Genomic DNA, 21,350 nt, shown 5'->3' on the forward strand with positions numbered 1-21,350 from the left:
TGTCAATATTAAGACCATTTGGTGCCAGGGTCCTCAAATGGTAAATCCACTTAGTCTCGATTTGTGAGATGTGCTTAATGTAATCACCACCCCGCCATAATTTGTTTACCTTGCAGATTCCTAGAAAACGTAGGAGTGAGGGGTCTTGCTGGTGGTGTGTGGAGAAATGTTCAGAAACACTGTGAGTCAGTAGTTGTTTTTTTTATATTTCTGACATGTTCTCCTATTCTGGTTGAAAGTTTTCTGATAGTCCTACCAAGGTATTGGTGGCCACAGGAGCATTGGAGGAGGTAGATTACACCAACGGAGTCACAAGTAAGTTTATCTCTTATGCTGAAATTTTCCCCAGTGGTGCTTTATTTGAATGTCGTAGTTGGTTTAGTGCTTGAAGTATTGCTTGTCTTACAGGCCTGGCAGCGATTACAGTGATAAAAACCTGCTGCTTTTTCATTAAGCCATGTGGAGTTTTTGTTTTTATCCCCTTGACTTGGTGGGATGGTACTCTGCACCAAACTGTTTTTAAGGTTTGCTGCCCGTTTATAGACAAACTTAGGTTTTGTGGGAAGAATTTTCATAAGGTCATTATCTCCCATCAAGATGTGCCAGTGTTTATTGATGATTTTTTCAAACACCTTGTGGTCCTTATTGTATTGGGTAACAAAAGGAAGTGCTGACGTATTCTGATCGGAACTATTTTTACAACGCCTATTCTGAGTAAGCAGAAGTTCCCTGTTTGTTTTTGGAAGTTGAAGGCATGCTTCCTCAATGGTTTTTGTGTCATAATTTTCCCCCCGAAATCTTTCTTTTAAGGTAACTGCCTGCTCATCATAGTAAGTTATGTCGGAGCAATTACGCCTAAGGCGGGTGAATTGGCCCTTGGGTATATTTGTCAGCCAGTTCTTGTGATGACTGCTAGAATTAGGTATAAAGGAATTACTATCGACCTGCTTGAAATGTGTTTTGGTGGCAAGTTGTCCTTCCTGAATAAAAATGTCTAAGTCTGGAAATTCAACTTTTTCAGTACTAACTTAGCTGGTGAAGCTCATGTTGAGGTTGTTGTCATTAATGTATTGAACGAATGAGGATAGTTGGTCTTTGGTACTGGCCCACATGCAGAATACATTGTCGATGTACCGATACCATTTAACGATGTAGCCCTTGTATGGATTGTGATTCCATATAGGGGTGTTGTCCCAGTGGGCCACAAACAGGTTTGCATAACTGGGCGCAAAATTTGCGCCCATAGCAGTCCCACACACCTGCCTGTAGTAGTTCCCACTGGACCAAAAGAAATTGTGATTAAGCACGAAGTCTATGCTATTAATCAGAAAATCTATCTGTGGTAGTGGAAGTGTGGAAGATTGTTCCAAGATGGTTCTAATATGTTTGCACCCTGATTGGTGATCAATGATTTTATATAAAGTAGAGATGGTCACTGACCCCCGTGTTTTGCTTTTGTATTCGGTTTTGGATCTGGATTACCGTCGTGTTTTGGTTTTGGTTTTGCAAAACCGCCATTGCGTGTTTTGGTTTTTGTTTTGTTTGGTTTTGTTTTGCTATTTTGTTGGAAAATCAATGTTTTTGGGCCTAAAATAACCAAATGTAGTGCTCCACCTGTTTCATGGATAAGTAATCTAATTGTAAAGCTAATAAATTATCAAAAAAACAGTTTAATTCCTGTTAGGTAGGCCTTCATTAATTCTACACACAAAACAGATTGTCTACCTCTCCATCTATGCATATTGGCAATGCAGCAATCGTATTTGGATGTATATTACACCCTACACTTATAGTTAAATATGTAAAGAAATGGAAAAAGGCAGTTTGCTTTTTGTCTCTATAGGCCCCCCTCCACTTGTATAAAATACAAAAAAATTCAGTCGTTATAGACTGTACAATATTAATTGAAATGGAGAAAGCCAGTTTGGTTTCTGTCTCTATAGGCCCCCCTCCACTTGTTGAAAATACAAAAAAATTCAGACTTTATAGACTGTACAATATTAACTGAAATGGACAAAGACAGTTTGGGGTCAGTCTGTGTATGACACCCTACCCTTAAGGAGAACTTGCCCAAACAGCAGCCTTTCAAGACGGTACGTGATATGGAAATGCCACAAGTCCCTTTCCTCTTTGGGGGTAGATTGCACCCTACACTTAAATAGAAAGTTTTAAAAATATGTTATCGTCATCATCTTCATCTTCATCCTCACCCTCATCCGTGTGTACGTCATCATCACAGACTATCAATTCATCGCCGCTTGAATCCGCCATTAGAGAACAGTCAGTGCTTGGATGTCTTTGATGGTGAAGGCCTTCCTCATGGAAGATGTAGATCATTTTTATAAACATCATTGTCTCCACATTTTTTGGAAGTAACCTTCGACGACGATCACTGACTAAGTTCCCGGCTGTACTGAATACTCGTTCAGAATACACACTGGAGGGTGGGCAGCTTAGGTATTGCAAAGCAAGTTTGTACATGGGTTTCCAAAAGGCCTGCTTTTCCTCCCAGTAAGGAAAGAAACTGTCTGACATTTCCATATCAATTACCTCTTGAAAATAATCCTCCACCATCCTTTGCATGTTTATACTCGTATTGGATGGAGTTATAGGCAAGGTTACACATTTTTTTTAAAAATCCTTCAAACCAGCCCAGATGTTAAATTGTTCTGGTCTGCCCCCTGCGCCTTCTCTGCTTCTTTTTGGGAAATTTAATTTTTTACGAGCAGCAGCTGCTTGAGAAAGTGAAAGAGGACACGTCATCAAGCCGAAGACCAGTTCAGCGGCCAACTTGCTGAGCAATAGCTCCTTGCAAAAATTCACATCTCGCTCATTTACAAGTAAAGACTCAATGTAGGTCTTAAACCTTGGATCAAGCACAGTGGCCAAAACGTACTGATCCAAATTCAACATCTTAATAACTCGAGGATCATTGTGAAGCGAATGAAGTACCTGATCGACAAGGCCAACATACTTTGCTGAATTGCTTGCTTTCAGCTTCTCCTTCAGTTTCTCAAGCTGCTTTTCCAATAGTCTAATTAAAGGAATGACTTGGCTCAAACTAGCAGAGTATGCACTTACCTCACACGTCACAACTTCAAATGGTTTCAGCACCTTGCACAGCACTGAAAGGATTCCCCACTGTGCAAGAGTGAAATACATCCCCCCTCCTTTCCCGATGTCATGGCTTATGCAATACGCTTGGATGGCTTTGCGCTGTTCCTCCATCCTCTGAAGCATGTACAGGGTGGAATTCCACCTAGTTACCACCTCTTGATTAAGTTGGTGGCAGGGCATGATAAACTGCTCTTGGAGCTGCTGTAATCTCCTACATGCTGTGCCTGAATGCCTGAAATGGCCTGAAATTTTACGGGCCACCAAAAGCATCTTCTGCACCTCACGGTTATTTCGTAGGAAGCTCTGCACCACCAAGTTGATGGTGTGAGCAAAACAGGGAATGTGTTGGAAATCACCCAGCTGTAAAGCTCGCACTATATTGTTGGCGTTATCAGAAATGACATACCCTGGGGAGAGTCCAAGTGGTATAAGCCATGTATCAATCACATCTCTTAGTTTGCGTAGCAAATTGTCAGCTGTATGCCTGTTAGTGAAGCCGGTGATACAAAGAGTGGCCTGCCTGTGACAAATGTTACGTAGTGGTGTACATGCTGCTGCTGTTCCTGCTGGTGAAGGTCAATGACCAACCCAGTGGGCTATCACAGTCATATAGTCTTTGGTTTGGCCACTTCCACTTGTCCACATATCTGTGGTTAAGTGGACAGTGGGTAGAATGGCATTTTTCAGCACAATCTCTACATTTTTACACACTTTTTGGTATAGTTGTGGAATTGCTTTATGGGAGAAATGGTGTCGCGATGGAATTCTGTAACGCGGACACAAAACCTCAATTAACTGTGAAAAACCAACTGCGTTTATTGTGGAGATTGGACGCAGATCTAACACTAACATTGCAGCCATGGCGTCTGTGATTCGCTTGGCGATTGGGTGACTGCTGTCATATTTGCTTCCCCTCGCAAATGATTGTTTCACAATTAATTGCTGAAATGTAGGACTGCTCATTTTCTTGACCTGCCTCTGGGATGACGATTCACCTCCAGCAGCAGCAACAGCAGCAGCATTGGGACTAATGCTTTCTTCAGAGGAATCAATAATAGTGCAGCCTTAATAAGTGGGATGCCGGGCTAACTCCGAGCGCTACTGAGGATATTGATGAGGATGGTGTGGTGGGTGTATTTTGAAGCCATCGGATGTCGGTGACCGGAGGGTCTTAACTGATGATGGAGTGTTTGCGATTTTTTTTGGAAGAACTTTCAGCTATTCCCAACACTTTGCCATGAACTCTCGTTAAATGGCGTAACATAGACGAGGTTCCAAGATGGTTAAGGTCCCTCCCTCGACTGACTGTGGCTTCACATACACTACAAATGGCTATACAATTGTTGTCTGGATTTGGGTAGAAATAATTCCACACATAAGAAGTGGATTTTTTTGTTTTATGCCCAGGCATGACAATGGCCTTTTTCTTGTCACGTGCCAGAACTGCTGCCACTGGTGCAGGACTTACACAAACAACCTCATCCTCATCAACATCCTCATTAGCGCCCTCGTCGCCTACACAAATCTCCCCCCTCATCCTCTTTTAATTCCAAAGTGGCATCCTCAATTTGTGTATCATCGGCTACACTCGGGCTATTAAGGCACACATCAGTAGAATGCTCACGATTAGACATCCCACTGTTGGATGGACTCTCCACAGGAATTGGTGTCATTTGTGAATCAGAGCAAACATTATCCTCTAATGCCTTACTGTTATCTTGCAAAAGCACTGGGGAGTGCTAAAAATTATTTGGTAGATACTGCTGACAGATAGTAATTTTGTCAGCCAGCAATATTTATGCACAGTTATGGGGGACACCTTAAAAGAACTGGGGTGTGCTAAAAATTATTTGGTAGATACTGCTGACAGATAGAAATTTTGACAGCCAGAAATCTTTATGCACAATTATGGGGACACCCCAAAAGCACTGGGGAGTGCTAAAATTTATTTGGTAGATACTGCTGCAGACCCTTTGTGGCGCCTTATAAGTTAAAGATAATAATAATAATAATAAATGCCTCCTGGCAAGCTTATTTGTGGATGCACCTACAACTAATTGAGTTACATTTACTTGAAAGCAACTCTACTGTACTCAGCCTATACTTGTCCACCACTGCTCTCCCATGTTGCTTCTCTACAGATATAAGTAGACTTTACTTTATTGTTGTTTTTCTCTCCATTTATATCTATCCACAAGGACTCACTATTTTCATTTTCCTATTTTGAAGACTTCAACCATACACTACCATCCATTTTATGTTCTTTTTACCAGGTTTAATTCTAATCACCTTTTTATATATTTTGTAACCCTAACGGTAGTTTTCAAAATGTATTTTTCTAAGCTCTGTTTACTGGCTTCACTGATTGCTCACTATTTTTACCTTCACCCTCCCCGAATTCCTTCCCCCTTGAGGCACAGCCGGTCCCTACTGCAGAGCTTTTAGCTGATTAAGAAATGTTACTTTATTCTCTGAAAAGCCCCAAACCCTCCTTCCCACACAAACTTCAAATCTACTTATTAATCTCTCAAATGTCCTGCTGTCTTTCATGGCACCGATAATAATTCAGAAAATACAACATTGGTTTGTTTTAAATTTACAGCCTAAGGCTGGACAAACAGTACGGAAAATTTCACCCGATGCGATATCGTTAACAATTTTACCAACAACTGAAAAATAGAAAGTCCTGATCGACATGCCGATACATTTGTACACACTAAACACTTTTTACAAGATTTACCTTCAGATCTGTGCCCTTCATCTGTCATAACCATTGGCTGTAAATATCCATAGAGATCTATCGACACTGTCGGTCATGAGTGCACACACTCTGCAAAATTGGAACAACATTGTTTCATCGTTGATTTAGATTTGTAGTTTGGTTTAAAAATCAAATTAAATGATACAATGGGCTTTGGAACAATAGTCATTCATCGTTGGAGAGTACACACTAATGCGTTATAGAGCCGAATGGTCATTTATCATGTGATTGGCCTGATAATCATCTGAAAACTGTTAGTTGTACCCAGCCTTAGTCCCTGATATGATTGATAAGGAACTCCATATATATCTCAGGGATAAAACACATGTGTATCAAACATGGATGTAGCCTAAATCCAACTTTTATAGAGGCTCATGGACTAGATTCGGAAATGCATTTACGAGCATATTATTATTATTATTATTATTAATTTTTATTTATAGGGTGACACAAAGTATCCGTAGCGCCGTACAAGGACAAACAATGGCACAGTACAAGGTGAAACAGCACAGTACAAGTAACAGTAAGCACTATAACTCTGGGGGCTCAGGCACAGCATGAAAGAGAGGGAGGGAGGGGAAAAGTGAGTACAGGCAGGTAACTATGGCCCAAGAGGGTGGGCACGAATGACAGGTTGAGAGACACTGAGGGGAGCAGAGAGAAGCGAGAGGAGACAGAGGACAGAGGGACCGAGAGGAGGTGAGCTGAGTAGCTGGAGAGCGCAGTTAAAAGTGATGGAAACAGGAGGTAGGAGAGCCCTGCTCAAGGAAGCGAACAATCTAAAGGGAGGGGCAAGACAGACTGACACATGGATGAGACGGAGAGACGGGAGGAACGGAGACGGAGTCGAGGAAGGGGGAGAAGGGAAGAAGGGATGAGAAAGAGAGGTAGCCAACCGGTGGGAGTTTAGGCATGAGACTGGAAGGCTTTAAGGAAGAGGTGGGTATTTAAAGTAATATGTACTTACACAAAATCCAAAATGGCAAGTGCCCAAATCTTACCTTTACTATGACACATCTAAGAAAAACATGTGTTGATATTCCGAGTCGAACTGAGTCATGCCTTAGTTTCACACATCAAAATTGGATCTGAAATCAGGAGAAAATGTAATTTCTGGTAAAATGTCAGATTACACAAGTTTTTGATCAATATCTACTATATGCAGTATAGCTCTATCTCTGTTCCTATCTGTCATTTTCGACGTGATACTTGTGGATAGGAGGATTTCTGCAATTCTGTGTTCAGAAAATCGCCTGTAAATTTTGCAGGGTGAACGAGGCAATTTATATTGCAATAGCCGTGATTTTACTTCACAAATCTTAAGAGTTTATATAGAGATCAGTCTGCTGGAATTGTGTGCTAATCAATTGGGTGTGAGTGAAGAGTAGACAAGCAATGGCTACTAGTTGTAAGCAAATTTAATAGTACATATAGTATAGACATCTGAACTATTTAGTGGGGAAAAAGCAGGGTGCTCTGCATGTCTGGGAGCAGCACACCTCCCCAAAAATAAATATTTCTTGCTATTTAAAATCCCAAGTGTTTCAATCTATGTTGTTCACAATTTCTAAAAATATGAGAGGTCGGTGCATGAGTGGCCAATTTTTCGCATTCAGCAACCATATGTAGATCATTGCAGCAGCTGCTAAAAAAATTACCTGACATGCCACCAACTGAAGCAAGAGGGTATGTGACAATTCACATGGTCAACAGTATTATTAGGTGCACAATTAAAATGCTGACAGTATAATTAGGTCGACATATAGGTCGACAAATCAAATGGTCGACAGCATTATTAGGTCTTACAATTCAAATGTAGACAGTAATACATGGTTAGGGTTAGGGATAGGGTTAGGTATAGTATTTGGGTTAGGGATATTATTGTCGACCTAACAAAGCTGTCTACAATTGAATTGCCAACCTAATAATATTGTCTACATTCAAACTGTCGACCTGATAATACTGTCTACATTTCAAATGTCGACCTAATAATACAGTCAATATCATTATTGTTGACTTTCCCTATCTATATTATGGTGTCGACCTTTTAACTGTGGAACATATGTATCACACCCAGCAAGAGGTAGTATCGAGGTGAAATTCCACACTATGGGGTAAATGTATGAACCTCCGGATTCTTCAACTCCGGCGAGTTCAGCATCTTCAGTGCTTAAATTTAAAGTGGTGCTGCCTTGTAAAGGGAAGTCTCCCTTTACAATGCAGCGCCGTTTTAAATTTAAGCGCTGAAGACGCCGAACTCTCTGGAGTTGAAGAATCCGGAGGTTCATACATTTACCCCTATATCTGCTTTAGCGATATTCCCAAACCATTTCAGTTGTGGGCGGTAGTTGTGAAGATATCATTAGAAAATAAACTGTAAACGACTGTAAATTAATGTTTATGCTATAAATAGTAATGTACGAACAAAAACAGCTTAAAATCAGTCGATTTTACCTATTTTTTTTTTTACAATTTTTAATTAAATCCAGGTTCAAAACCAAATTCAAAACACATGAGGTTTTTTTACCAACACCAAAACCAAAATGCGAAGATGGTTTTAGAACCAAAACCAAAATAAGCGGACTGTGCACATCTCTACATTATAGAGCAATTAATTAATAGGTGGACATTAAACCTAATGTGGGAATTTTTATCTGTCATAAGATGTGTAAATGTTTTAATTTGTGCATATTTACTACTGTCTGCACTGGGGAAAGGGCTCTTAATGTGTTATTATGTTTATAGATAGATAGATAGATAGATAGATAGATAGATAGATAGATAGATAGATAGACATGAGATAGATAGATAGATAGATAGATAGATAGATAGATAGACAGATATGAGATAGACAGACATGAGATAGACAGATATGCGATAGATAGATAGATAGATAGATAGATAGATAGATAGATAGATAGATAGATAGATAGATAGATAGACAAACATGAGATAGTTAGATAGATAGATAGATAGATAGATAGATAGATAGATAGATAGATAGATAGATAGATAGACAGATATGAGATAGACAGACCTGAGATAGATATGCGATAGATAGATAGCTAGATAGATAGATAGATAGATAGATAGATATGAGATAGACAGACATGAGATAGACAGATATGCGATAGATAGATAGATAGATAGATAGACAGACAGACAGACAGACAGACAGACAGATAGATAGATAGATAGATAGACACGAGATAGACAGATATGCAATAGATAGATAGATAGATACATAGATAGATAGACAGACAGACAGACAGACAGACAGACAGATAGAGAGATAGATAGATAGATAGATAGATAGATAGATAGATAGATAGATAGATAGATAGATAGATAGATAGATAGATAGATAGATAGGCCTGATTCATTAAGAAAAGCAATGCAAAAAAAAGAAAGAACTTGCACCTGGGCAAAACCATGTTACATTAGAGGAGAGGTAAATTTAAAATATGGGGACATATATATGCAAAATAATAAAGAAATTTGCACCCCTTGCATTGTAACATGGTTTGTCCAGGAACAAATGTACTCCTTTTTTTTTTTTACTTTGCTCTCCTTAAGAAATCAGGCCCATCACGTTTTTAACTCTTTACCTTCCAGAAAGTTGCGCACTATATCGCTCCTAATTTCTCCCAGTAAAGCCTGTAGCCTACCACTTTTTTAACTCTCCATCTGCCAGAACTTGTACATCCTTTTTTTTTTTTTTATTAACCCTCGTCCTGCTGGAGACTCGGAGACCCTCATGATTGTGACGTCCAAGCTCCAGAAACCTTCACACCATCTGGCTTTTAACCCTTCTCTTGCCAGAGATCTGCTATCATCATTACTGTTTATTTGTATGGCGCCATAAAAGCTGTACAGTGCCAGACAGGCCGAATGCCAAGTCATACAAAATACCAATGAATAAACAGAAGCACATATTAGACTGACAATGGGTTAGAGTTGCCAGTATTTGTTGCCTGTGACCTGGTACAAGTTACTTTGTCTCACTGTTTCACTTTATTGAACTGTGACACTGCCTGCAATATTGTGTACACAGCTTTGTTTATAATTGAATGTGTTACAGGCAATATATCTAATACAGATATTCATTGCACAAGGAGTTTCTGGGCTGTTATTAGGCAAAGTAAGAAATATTCTCACATAAAGGGCTCACTGTGTATGTCCCCATAAACCTCACATCACCCTTTAAAATTCTAAACATTTGCATGCAAATAAACACACGGAGACTTGGATAAGTTATTAAAAAATTGCCAGAACTTTTATTATGAGTTTAAATTAACTAAACCTATGGTAACGGAGAAAGGGCTCTGCGAAACAGCTCTCAAGCTGGTAACACTATATCACAAGTGGACTGGCGCAAACCGCCGTACGTCCACAACCACAGGGGAACAAATCCCATCAAAACTTGGCGTCAGAGTGACTGCTCCTTTAAAACTCACTCTGCCCTCTCTCACTGAGCCGGACAGGGACCCTCCTCACCGAAGGACCAAAAAGGAGTTACTGGTGCCTCCTAGGGAACAGTGACCTACGACCAACTACCTGTGTGCCCACAAATCAGCCGCTGAATGCAGTGCCTTCCTACCCTGCTGCGCCCCACAGACGCCACAGCCCGCCACCAACTAAACAAAACACACCGCAACTACCCCGCAAATCCTATCTACAAAAAACCCCATACCTTCCTCCGTTAGGTGCACGCCGTCCCGTCTAAAAAATTGAGGTGACTCTACCCCTAAACCCGGGTGATCTATAATTAAATCCCCCCAAGGACCGTACTACCTTCTGAATGGCGCTATTAAGCTTTCTGACCATAACAGTCATCTTTTTTAAGGGGATATTTGTTCTCCATGCCAGCCGGGGGATTAATGCTGACCAACCAATGATGATACCTGGCCAAGCCTCATGTATTCGCCTTAGATCTTCCCGAATCTCAATAATAAGATCAAGTGACTTTCCTTTTCCCAAGTCATTGCCACCCGCATGCACTATCAGGACATTTGGTGGGCCCTGTTGTTCAATAAGCCTCTCTAACCATGGAATAAGATCTGACCATCCTAAACCTCTCCTGCCCAACCATCTTATTACGGTGCCCTCGTGATTCGGGATAACCTTAGACCTGCGATGGCCAGCGGCCCAGAAAACAAAGTAATGACCGATGATCCACACCATCTTGGTTGGAGCACCCTCACCTGGAAGCAGAAAAACAGTGTTAAAAAACATACCACCTTATTTGGAAGACAGGCCAGGCTTAGCATAAAGCATAAGAAGGATAGCATGGTGGAAATAACCGGTCCACAGGGAAGGTTAAGGGAAGAGAGACACATACGGGGAGCAGGCCACCCAGGCGAAGGTTAACAACACTCGGAAAAACCCCGGCAGCACACCACTAATCAGGACTTACGCCCAGGGAAACCCGGGTGAAAATCCCTTCGCGCCCCGGCTCCAAAGCGACGAGCGGAAAAGCCCAGGGTAGCCCACCAAATGGAGGGAGAAGATGGGGTGGGGAAGAGAAGTGGGGTGGGTTAAAGAACCAGAAATGCATGAAGAGAAGAAAAAGAAAAACTGTGAAGGCAACATTATGATTAGCGAAACAACATCAAACATCAACACTGTCAATCCTGACATAAGATTTATAAGCCGTGGATTTCCAACGGCCCATGGCTTTTATGGCCTCAGTAGAGAATCCAGCCAATGCAGCGGATGTGGCCGCCCCAATCCTAAACTAATGCGTCCCGTACATTGAGCTGTCAAGATTTAGGGACTGCAGGGTCCGTCTCAAAATGGCCGCAAATTGGTATTTCGTCAGTGGCATACCATTACAGTGACATAAAAACAAGCAGGCCTGAGGTCTCCTATTCATCAACTGTGACACTAATGTGACCGGACAGATATTACTATTTGGCTGCTTTGTTAACTGCACCCATGATCCCCTGCCACTCTGATCAGTCTTAGATCTAATTATTTTACAGGCCACAACCCCCTCACACAGGCTGACATGCTCCGCCCTCAAACCGGACTCTTGATGCCCCCTGGACCTAGCTACCAGTTCAGAAACCCGAAAAGCTCCGAAAAATGCCATTGAGAACGTGGTGCTGAATAAGAGCTTCTCGTAATCGTCAACTGCGACTAAAACCAGGTTCCCTATCAACTCGTCTAGAATGTTGATGGTGATTGGTAAACGCGCATCAACGTGTGAGGGTCGTGCCCTAGCTCACCCTTTCAGGGCCTTGCTGATCATAAATCCCTTGGTGACATCCGGGTAACCTTGCAGCCTAGCCATGAACGATATCCCCGCCAGGGTAGATGCCATAGAGGCTCTAGATTCCCCATTGGAGTACCTCTCCCACATGAATGCTAAAATAGCGTCACGCTTACCTGCCTCAGACTGATCTTTTTGCTTGCTGTACAGTGACCACCGTCTCCATGCTGACTGATATGACCTCAGGGTGGAGGTAGCTACCGCCTGCTCCACAAGCCCTCTTATGCTGGCTTGATGATCTGCCAAACACAAGAGGGACACGGAATATCAACACTGTGCGCCTGGGGAGCCAGACTGCGGAACCTGCTCCATTGGAAGCGAGACAACGCATCGGCTAACCCATTCTGCACCCCCGGGACATGTCTAGCCCTAAATGAAATATCATGCTGCAAACAGCGTAAAACTAGATGACGCAGCAGGGATATGGCATGATGCGCCGAGGCACTCTGTTTATTGATCGACTGGACCACCCCCAAATTGTCGCACCAAAATACTATGTGTTTCCCCTGCAAAACAGTTTGATTGCTACCACAATAGGGAACAACTCCAAGACCAACAAATTCTTGGTAATCCCCAGCCTATGCCACTCATCAGGCCAGCTGTCCGCGCACCAGTGCCCGTCCAGGTAAGCCCCAAAGCCGCACGCTCCGGAGGCATCTGTAAAAAGGTTGATATTAAAATTTGTTACGGGTGATGACGGCCAAATTCGACTGCCGTTGAACTCCCTTAGAAAGATGAGCAATATCTGCAAATCCTCCCTGATCACTTTGGATAGTCGTACAGCCGCATGCGGCCTACTGCTACCCGCGGTGGCTCTCTGTAGCTTTCTGCAGAAGACCCTACCCATGGGAATCACACGACAGGCAAAATTGAACCTGCCTAAGTGAACTGGAGCTAGAGCCTAACACCTCCGCAATAGCCTCGCACATCTTTGAAACCTTATCAGCTGGGAGCCTACAAATCCCCTCTGCTGTGTCGATCTCAATTCCGAGGAATGAGAGACACGTGGCTGGGCCTTCCGTTTTGTCGGCGGCAATGGGAACGCCTAGCACCTTAAACAAGGCCTCGGTGGAAAACAGCATATCCCGACAACATGTGGAATCAGCTGGCCCGATAACCAAGAAGTCATCAAGATAATGCGCGATCCACCGACACCCCGTTCCCGTCTGGATGCACCAATGCAAGAAGCCGCTAAACTTCTCAAATAGCGCACAGGATATCGAACAACCCATAGGAAGACAGCGATCGATATAGTATCCACCACGATGCCGAAAACCCATGTATTGAAACGACTCCGGATGAAGGGGCAGTAACCTGAAAGCCGACTCGATATCAATTTTAGCTAACAGGGAACCCCTACCGCATTCTTGCACCAATGCAAGCGCAGACTCAAACGACTAATAACTTACTGAGCTCAGAGTGGCATCTATCGCGTCATTGACGGATTGGCCAGCGGGGTATGACAAGTGCTGTATCAGTCTGAATTTCCCTGCCGCCTTCTTGGGGACAACCCCTACCGGGGACAAAATCAGGTTGGGGATGGGCGGAAGTCGAAATGGGCCAATCATACGACCCAAACCAACCTCCTTCCCTATTTTTTCATCTAGCACCTCTGGGAGAGTGAGCGCTGACTTCAAATTAACCGACGCTGCCGTAGAAATGCTGCCCTGCACTGGGAGTCTAAAGCCGAGGTGAAATCCGTCATGCAGGAGGGAAGCGGTATCTCTATCCTCATGCCACGTGAGCCATTTGTCCAGCTCCGCCAAATTAATTGGCGATGGACCTTTGACTCGGCACAGCTGGATTTGCGCTTCTTCCCCTACCCCCACTTCCTCGGGCCTTTGCACATTCGGAGGCTGGATGCTGTCCGCCACATGATGTGCAGTTGTGTTTGAATCTGCAGGATGAACCTCACTGACAGGCGCCTGTGTTAAAATCATAGCACCTTCCTTTCGTAGGGAGGGTCGCTTGCGCCCTCCCCGGCCCTTGAAACCGCCTTCCTAAGTTGCCCTCTGCCGCCTGGTTGCTCGGCCTCATCAGTTCTAGCCAGGTGTCTATGTCCTTCGTTCCTAAGGGCAATCTCTCGCGTCCACTCATACGCTTCCTGAAAAGCTCGTCGTATGCCCTCCAAATCCGCGGGCCGTCTTTCACATACATCCTGCTAAATGTAATGCAATACTTCCGCCTGTTCGCTGGGCCTAGTCTCAAGGTATATTGTCGCAAAAATGCAGAAGGCATTCACCCATCTGGAGAAAGATCGGTACTTCTCCTCCCCCATGCCTGACTTATCACAAGCCGCCGCCAAGGCCTTCGTATCCTCGCCCGTCAATGCGTACATGTCCACGTACTTCCCTCTTTTTATTCTATCCTTCACGCTAGGCCTGATACCATGCGTTATTTCTAACGTTTCGACCTGCCCTAAATTACTGCGGACTACTGGCTGTTTGGTGTCTCCTGCCTGAGTTGTCTGCTTACTGCGCTTTCCTAGCAACTGAGTCTCTAGCAATCTAATCAATTTCCTAGGTCTATCCTCAGAGTCAGATGACCCGCTGCTAGTGGATAGTACAGGGGACCCCAACAGCTGTGTTTTATGTGTAGTAGCGGAACTGGACTCACCCCTGATCGCGGGATTCCCGACTCCGGCAGACGACTCCGCCTCCCTTGCAGGCGCAACCAGGCCCCCTGAAGTCCCCGATGTCGACTCCTCGTCGCCTCTGGATGTCCTCTGATCAAGCGACTCAGACCCGGAACGTCCACCAATGTTGACCCTTCATCCACTATTCGCCGGCTCTGAAATAGAAATAGGAGCAGTAAGCTGCAGTCTGGGTAAATAGTTTAAGCGCCGCGGCGCTAAGCCAAGTCTATCGCCGCCATATTCATGGGCTGGGGCAGGATGACGGGCTGGACTGGAAAACCCCCTTACCTCCTCCCACCTAGGCGCAACCAGACTACCGTACCGCGGCAAACCCCCACTGTGGCCGCTTGAGCGGGCCGCGTCGTGGTGAGGAGGTGACCGGAGGGACAATTGGGCCGAGCTAGCGTGATGATAATCGAAAACTAAACCGTCCCCCCCAGAGCTCCGACCCCCGAAAACCAGCCCGCTAGCAGTACTATCCAGCGCATACTCCCTTCGTGCCAGCCATGAACCCCTCCCCGGTGGTGATAGGCTGTAACGGGTTATGGGAGGCCACACAGGCGATTCCCCCTTCTCACAAAATTGCTCGCAATACCGCTGTCAAAGGCGTCCGCTCCCGCGAAGCCCCCACTCCCGCCTGACCCGTGGCGCAGGCCCCCCGTGTGTCATAGGCAGACCATACCCACCCCTAGCCACCCGCGAATCTACCCCCTGCTGAGACCCCCATGCAGAGCCCCGACCGCTGTGGGGCAGGAAGGGGCTTGGTGGAAAGTTCAACTGATGCGGGGCTGGGGGATTGTAAGCAAGTGATCCCACCCGCGTGATGAAATGGGGGGGGGGGTGGTAATGGGGCACTGCGTGAAAGAAGGATCCCTCTGTGTACTTGTCCCAGGGCTGGTGACCATCCCCCTTCCTACATCCACTGTGCTGCCCGCATGCTGGATTCTACCATCCCCCTGGTCCAGGCTGAGACTCACGGTCTCATGAACATTCCTGCTGGCACCCACTTCCCCCCTCCCCCCTCCCGCCACACTAAAGGAAGATGCCACGGCCGGGCGCGATGGCGCCCTAGTTCTGCACATGCATGACCCGGCTGCCGGACGAGAGCCCACTGACCGGCCCCTCTGCCCGCCAGAGCACCTAGGTTGATGTACCGCCGATGGGCGGACAAGGATAGGGGAACCCGATGACGGGGGAGCCGCGGGATGGACGTTGAGGCTGATGTTAACAGGGGAGCCCTGTATGGAGGCAATATGGTGGGCGGGATGGGAGGGGGAGGGGGACCTGAGGCGAGCCGCCCGGGCTGTAATGCGCCTGGGATGGGGCATGGCGGGGGAGAGCTGAAGGGGGTGACAGTGGGAAAAAGCAAACAAATATGGAGGAAGAATTAAAGGTAAAGGAGGGACAGAGGAGCGGACAATGAGAGGAAAAGAAAAACAAGAGCAATAAGGGAATGGCAGGCTATATGCAGGGGAAGAAAAACAAGAAGAAAAAAAGACAGGCACAAAGAGAAACAGAAAACTTTTAACAGTAAAAGGGGATACTTATCCATTTTGCTGTTGCAGGTTCTCCAGCTGATCTCGTGCTGTGGAATGAGGCATTCCAGGAAGTGCAGCCAACTATATCCCTCAGGGTCCCTCCCCTTGGAGCTACCATTGGTCGGGCCCAACCCAAAGTTAACTCCTTCAGGTTAGTGTTCAGCTTATTACAAACCCTGTCGCCCTTTAAGTGCGTTCGTCCCATGAAGCCTCACTTGTCATTATGTGCGATAATCACAAGTTATCTTCACGGATTAGAGTAAGTAATCCATTAAATATAAAATGATTATTTGGTTTAGTCATACTTACCAACTTTCTGAAGTTGGCGCCCGGGAGCCTCCCGGGGGAGGTGGGCTCCGAAAATTGCGCCATTTTGGACCTGCCCCCGTCACGCAATGACGCAAACGCGTCATTTGACAGCGGGGAGGGGCCAAATGCTGCGATTCCCGTAGAATCTCAGCATTTTGGACCTAATTCTGCCCACTTCACTAGGAAGTGGGCAGATGCGGGAGATTGCAATACTCTCCCGGGAGTCCGTGAGACTCACCCAAAATGCGGGAGTCACCCGGACATTCCGTTTGGGTTTAGTACTTTGAATATATGAAATACCTGGTCATTCTATCAAACCTCAAGAAAATAATGAAGGCAGGGGTTCCTTTAGGTGCTCAAATCAAATCCCACAATAGAGCCGTTGTGCCTACAGGGTTTCCAACCAATTACAATAAACAACATTTCACCAACAACAGTTCTGTAAAAAAAACCTTCTTCAATTCCTGAATTCATGAAAAACAATGTGGCATTGGCTTTAAAAACACTTTATCAATATATTCTTTTAAAACATATAATTATAAACATAGGGCCTAATTTTGAGTAAAGCACCATTTTTCTTTTCTGCCACTGCTGTGTGCCCATGTGTCCTAGATGTGGTAGAAACTGCCGTGTGTTTGAGTCATTGCTCTGTCGCTTACCATCCAGTTAGGTCGCTGCAGTTTTTGTCCGAAAGTGTATGAAAATATTGTGATCTGTGAGGTGGTCAAAATTGACTGCAAATAACTACTAATGTAGGAACAAGAAAAGAGCAAAATTATGGAATTTTAGCATATTTTAGGATTTTGTCTAAAAAAACCAAAAACAAAACCAAAACACAAAGCTAATCCAGATCCAAAATCAAAACCAAAGCAAGTTCACGGGGGTCAGTGAGCATCTCTATTTACAACGCAGGGGGTACAAATTGACTTATTTTTTTGCACGCAAGGAAAATACTGGCTGTTTTTTCATGTAGCACACAAATACTTAATAGCTTATTTGTACACTGAAATTTAAAGTTAATCTAGAACATTCCCTACCCCAAATATAAATCTGTCCCCACATTTTAAATTTACCTCCCCCTCTAATGCAACATGGATTTGCCAAGGTGCAAATTTGTTCCTTTTCTTTGCTAATTCAAAATCAGACCCTTAGGGGCATATTCAATTGTCAGAGATATTTTTTTGTCCCCACGGCGTTAAAAAACAAAAAGTCCAGCGCGGGTTTTTGCCATCAATAGCGACCGTCTGGAGTTAGCGCAGCGGGAAAACTCGTGCAATTCAATTGCAAAAGAGGTAACGCTGCCCCCGCGCGTTAAAAATTGTGTTTGCGAGACATTAGGGGAGTGAAGGGGAGTTCTAACGCGGTCATGTGTAACACAAAAAAAAAGTTTTGTATACATTTCGATACATTAGATTGCATTACACATTAATAATATCTACATTACAGTACTTTCTTTAGCATATTTTCTATTTGAACAATTTTTTACCATACAATCATCTATACCATGTCAAAACACATTACTACATTCATAGTTGTACCAAAAACATACATAAATATAATCAATAGTGATTTATTTATTTTTATGCATTTTTTTTTTTTATTTCATTATTTTTTTTTAAAGAAAATCAACTTACACAAGTTAGGCATTAGTTATAAACATAAGTTTAACTTTTTTTCCAAATTTTTACATGATTTCAGCTACTTTTCAGAGGTTTTTTATTTTTAACACACCCCAAGGAGGTGCGAGATAAAACAGCATATTTGTCTGTTTTACCTGCCGCGTTAAAAAACAATTGAATAGCTTTTATCATCATCATCAACATTTATTTATATAGCGCCAGCAAATTCCGTAGCGCTTTACAATTGGTAACAAACATTAATAAGACAATACTGGGTAATACATACAGACAGAGAGGTAAGAGAACCCTGCTCGAAAGCTTACAATCTATAGGACAATGGGAGTTAGAAACACAAGGGCATGTGCTACATCATATTGCACAATGGACCAGCCAGACTGCAAAGGTAAAAGTACTGAGTGGGCTATGTGTGTTGCAATGTTGGTCAGAAGGTTGTTGTCTTGTGTTAGCTGTGTAGAGGATGGTAATAGGGTAATCTAGGGAAATTAAGATGATGGTAGAGGAATATCATAACCTTGTCTGAAGAGGTGGGTTTTCAGTGAACGCTTGAAGGTTTGAAGACTAGAGGAAAGTCTTACTGTGCGTGGGAGGAAATTCCACAAAGTGGGTGCAGCCCGGAAAAAATCCTGTAACTGAGAATGGGAGGATGTGATGAGAGTGGAGGAGAGACATAGATCTTGTGCAGAACGGAGGTGTCGAGTAGGGAGATATTTCGAGACAAGTGAGGAAATGTATGTCGGTGCAATTTTGTTGATGGCCTTGTATGTTAGTAGAAGAATTTTATATTGGATTCGTTGAAATACAGGCAGCCAAGGTAGAGACTGACAGAGTGGCTCAGCAGAGGAATAACGGTTTGTAAGGAAAATCAATCTAGCCGCTGAATGCAAAATAGATTGTAGGGGTTCAAGTCTGACTTTGGGAACACCAGTAAGGAGGGAATTGCAATAGTCGATGCGGGAGATGATGAGTGCATGAATTAATGTTTTTGCGGTGTCTTGTGTCATATATGTGCGTATTCTGGAAATGTTCTTTAGGTGTATGTAACATGATTTAGATATAGAGTTGATGTGGGGAATAAACGACAGTTGTGAATCAAGGATTACACCTAGGCATCGAGCTTGCGGGGTGGGATTTATGGTCCTGTTATCAACAGAAATAGAAATGTCAGGCAAGAAGCTTCTGTTTTTGGGTGGGAATATTATTAATTCAGTTTTTGAAAGATTGAGTTTGAGTTGGCGAGAAGACATCCAAGATGAAATGGCAGAAAGACAGTCAGTAACGCGAGACAACACAGATGGTGAAAGATCAGGAGAGGATAGATAAATTCGTGTATCATCCGCATAGAGATGATACTGAAATCCAAAGGAGCTTATTAGTTTTCCAAGAGAAGTGGTGTAGATAGAGAATAGGCTGCCTCTCGCACACCCTATACTTTCAATAGACCTTCTACTGGAAAGGACCGTTTCATGAAAAAAACCGTAGCGTTAACAATGGAATTGAATTGCGGGTAAAGTTAACCCGCTCAAAAATGATGAAAAACAGTGTTAAAATGACTTAACGCGCTCTAAAAAAATCTCGCTGACAATTGAATACCCCTCTGTATATAAATAACCATTATTAATGTTTTCCATTAACAAAAGGAAAAGATATAAGGAACTGAACTAAGTAAGCATGCTCAAACAAGTGCAGCAAAAAAACTAATTTGATATACGCAATTAGAACATAACAATGACTCACTAATTAGAAACTAACCATGTCCAAAATGCAAACTAGGGGGATAGATTTACTAAACTGTGGGTTTGAAAAAGTGGAGCTGTTGCCTATAGCAACCATTCAGATTCTAGATGTCCTTTTGTAGAATGTACTAAATAAATGGTAGCTAGAAACTGATTGGTTGCTATAGGCAACATCTTAACTTTTTAAAAACCTGCAGCTTAGTAAATATACTCCTAGGAGTCTTTCAGCCAATAGTCCATGCTCATGATGTTGTCTAATGGGGATCCCTGTTCCAAACAGAGCAGGTTTTTTTTTTTAGTAAAAGCCAGTTCATCTGTTCTTGTGGACAGTCATTGCTTCATACAATGCTAATAGGGAAATCTTAGAGAATATATATGATTCGGGTGGCTACCTTGTGTCCACTCCTCTGAACTTAAGAACAAAGGAAACGTGTTCTCTCCATTCAGTGCTGTAATCCAGTCTAATAACATCGCTCTGTAGACCAGACCCCATGCTTGTGTCTTAGCTCTTAGACCCTCTCGTAATTTTTTTCCTTTCTTTTTTTCCACTATTATTTAGCATTTTCAAACTATAACTTATTTTATATTTATTTATAAAAAAATACTCCAGTATATTAATACATAAATAAATTTCAAAGCATACTCAAACACTTCAATGCACGTTCACCATGTTACCACAATAACAAAGCATTGTTGTCCGCTTTGGTGAATTGGGATGGTTTGCTCTTGCTCCTTTTGGCCTCTGATGCTAGACAATTGCCCCCCTCCAATCTGCCGTTACAGTTGGTTGGCTAGTTTAAGTACGTAGGTGTTGTCATTCATAAATCCTTGCCCAATTATAATTCTTAAGATTTATAGCGTTAGTGGAGTTAGTGGTGCTTACCGCTTGGGTTTGAGAATGGATAGCAGAGGATGAGGAGAATTCAAACAAACCATGGTTGGTCGGACACCGAATTAGTAATGGCAGCACAAGATCAGCAACAAAGGAAAGGTCAAGTTAAATAAGACTCAGGGCTGGAGGTAGTGGCGGAACTGTCATTGGAGCAGCAGGTGGCATGCACCAGGGCCCATGGAGATAATGGGGCCTGCTGCATGGCAGGTGCAGAAGGTGGGAGCCCCCCGGTTATACGGTTAGAGTTAGGGTAGGGTAAGGGTTAGGGATAGGGTTAGGGTAAGGGTTAGGGATAGGGTTAGGGTTAGGGTAAGGGTAAGGGTTAGGGTTAGGGTTAGCGATAGGATTAGGGATAGGGTTAGGCTGTTACTTACCTGATGTCACAATCTAGCGCGGCATGCAGTATCTTTGGAATTACCAGCCGTCGCATGCCAGACTCTTCGGAAACCAA

At 43.5% G+C, this 21,350-nt stretch overlaps 1 protein-coding gene across 1 annotated transcript in view; it reads left to right on the top strand.

The window, feature by feature from the left end:
* Positions 1 to 14,377: 14,377 nt before the first annotated feature.
* The window catches only part of LOC142150586 (galactose-3-O-sulfotransferase 4-like), a 53,070-nt gene continuing 46,097 nt past the window's right edge, over positions 14,378 to 21,350 (top strand). Inside the window, exon 1 of the mRNA XM_075205787.1 lies at positions 14,378 to 14,496. Within this exon, the coding sequence (XP_075061888.1) occupies positions 14,378 to 14,496 (119 nt within the window). The remainder of the gene's footprint in view (positions 14,497 to 21,350) is intronic.

This window comes from Mixophyes fleayi, chromosome 4, assembly GCF_038048845.1.
Source record: "Mixophyes fleayi isolate aMixFle1 chromosome 4, aMixFle1.hap1, whole genome shotgun sequence".
In the NCBI taxonomy this organism is placed as follows: Eukaryota; Metazoa; Chordata; class Amphibia; order Anura; family Limnodynastidae; genus Mixophyes; species Mixophyes fleayi.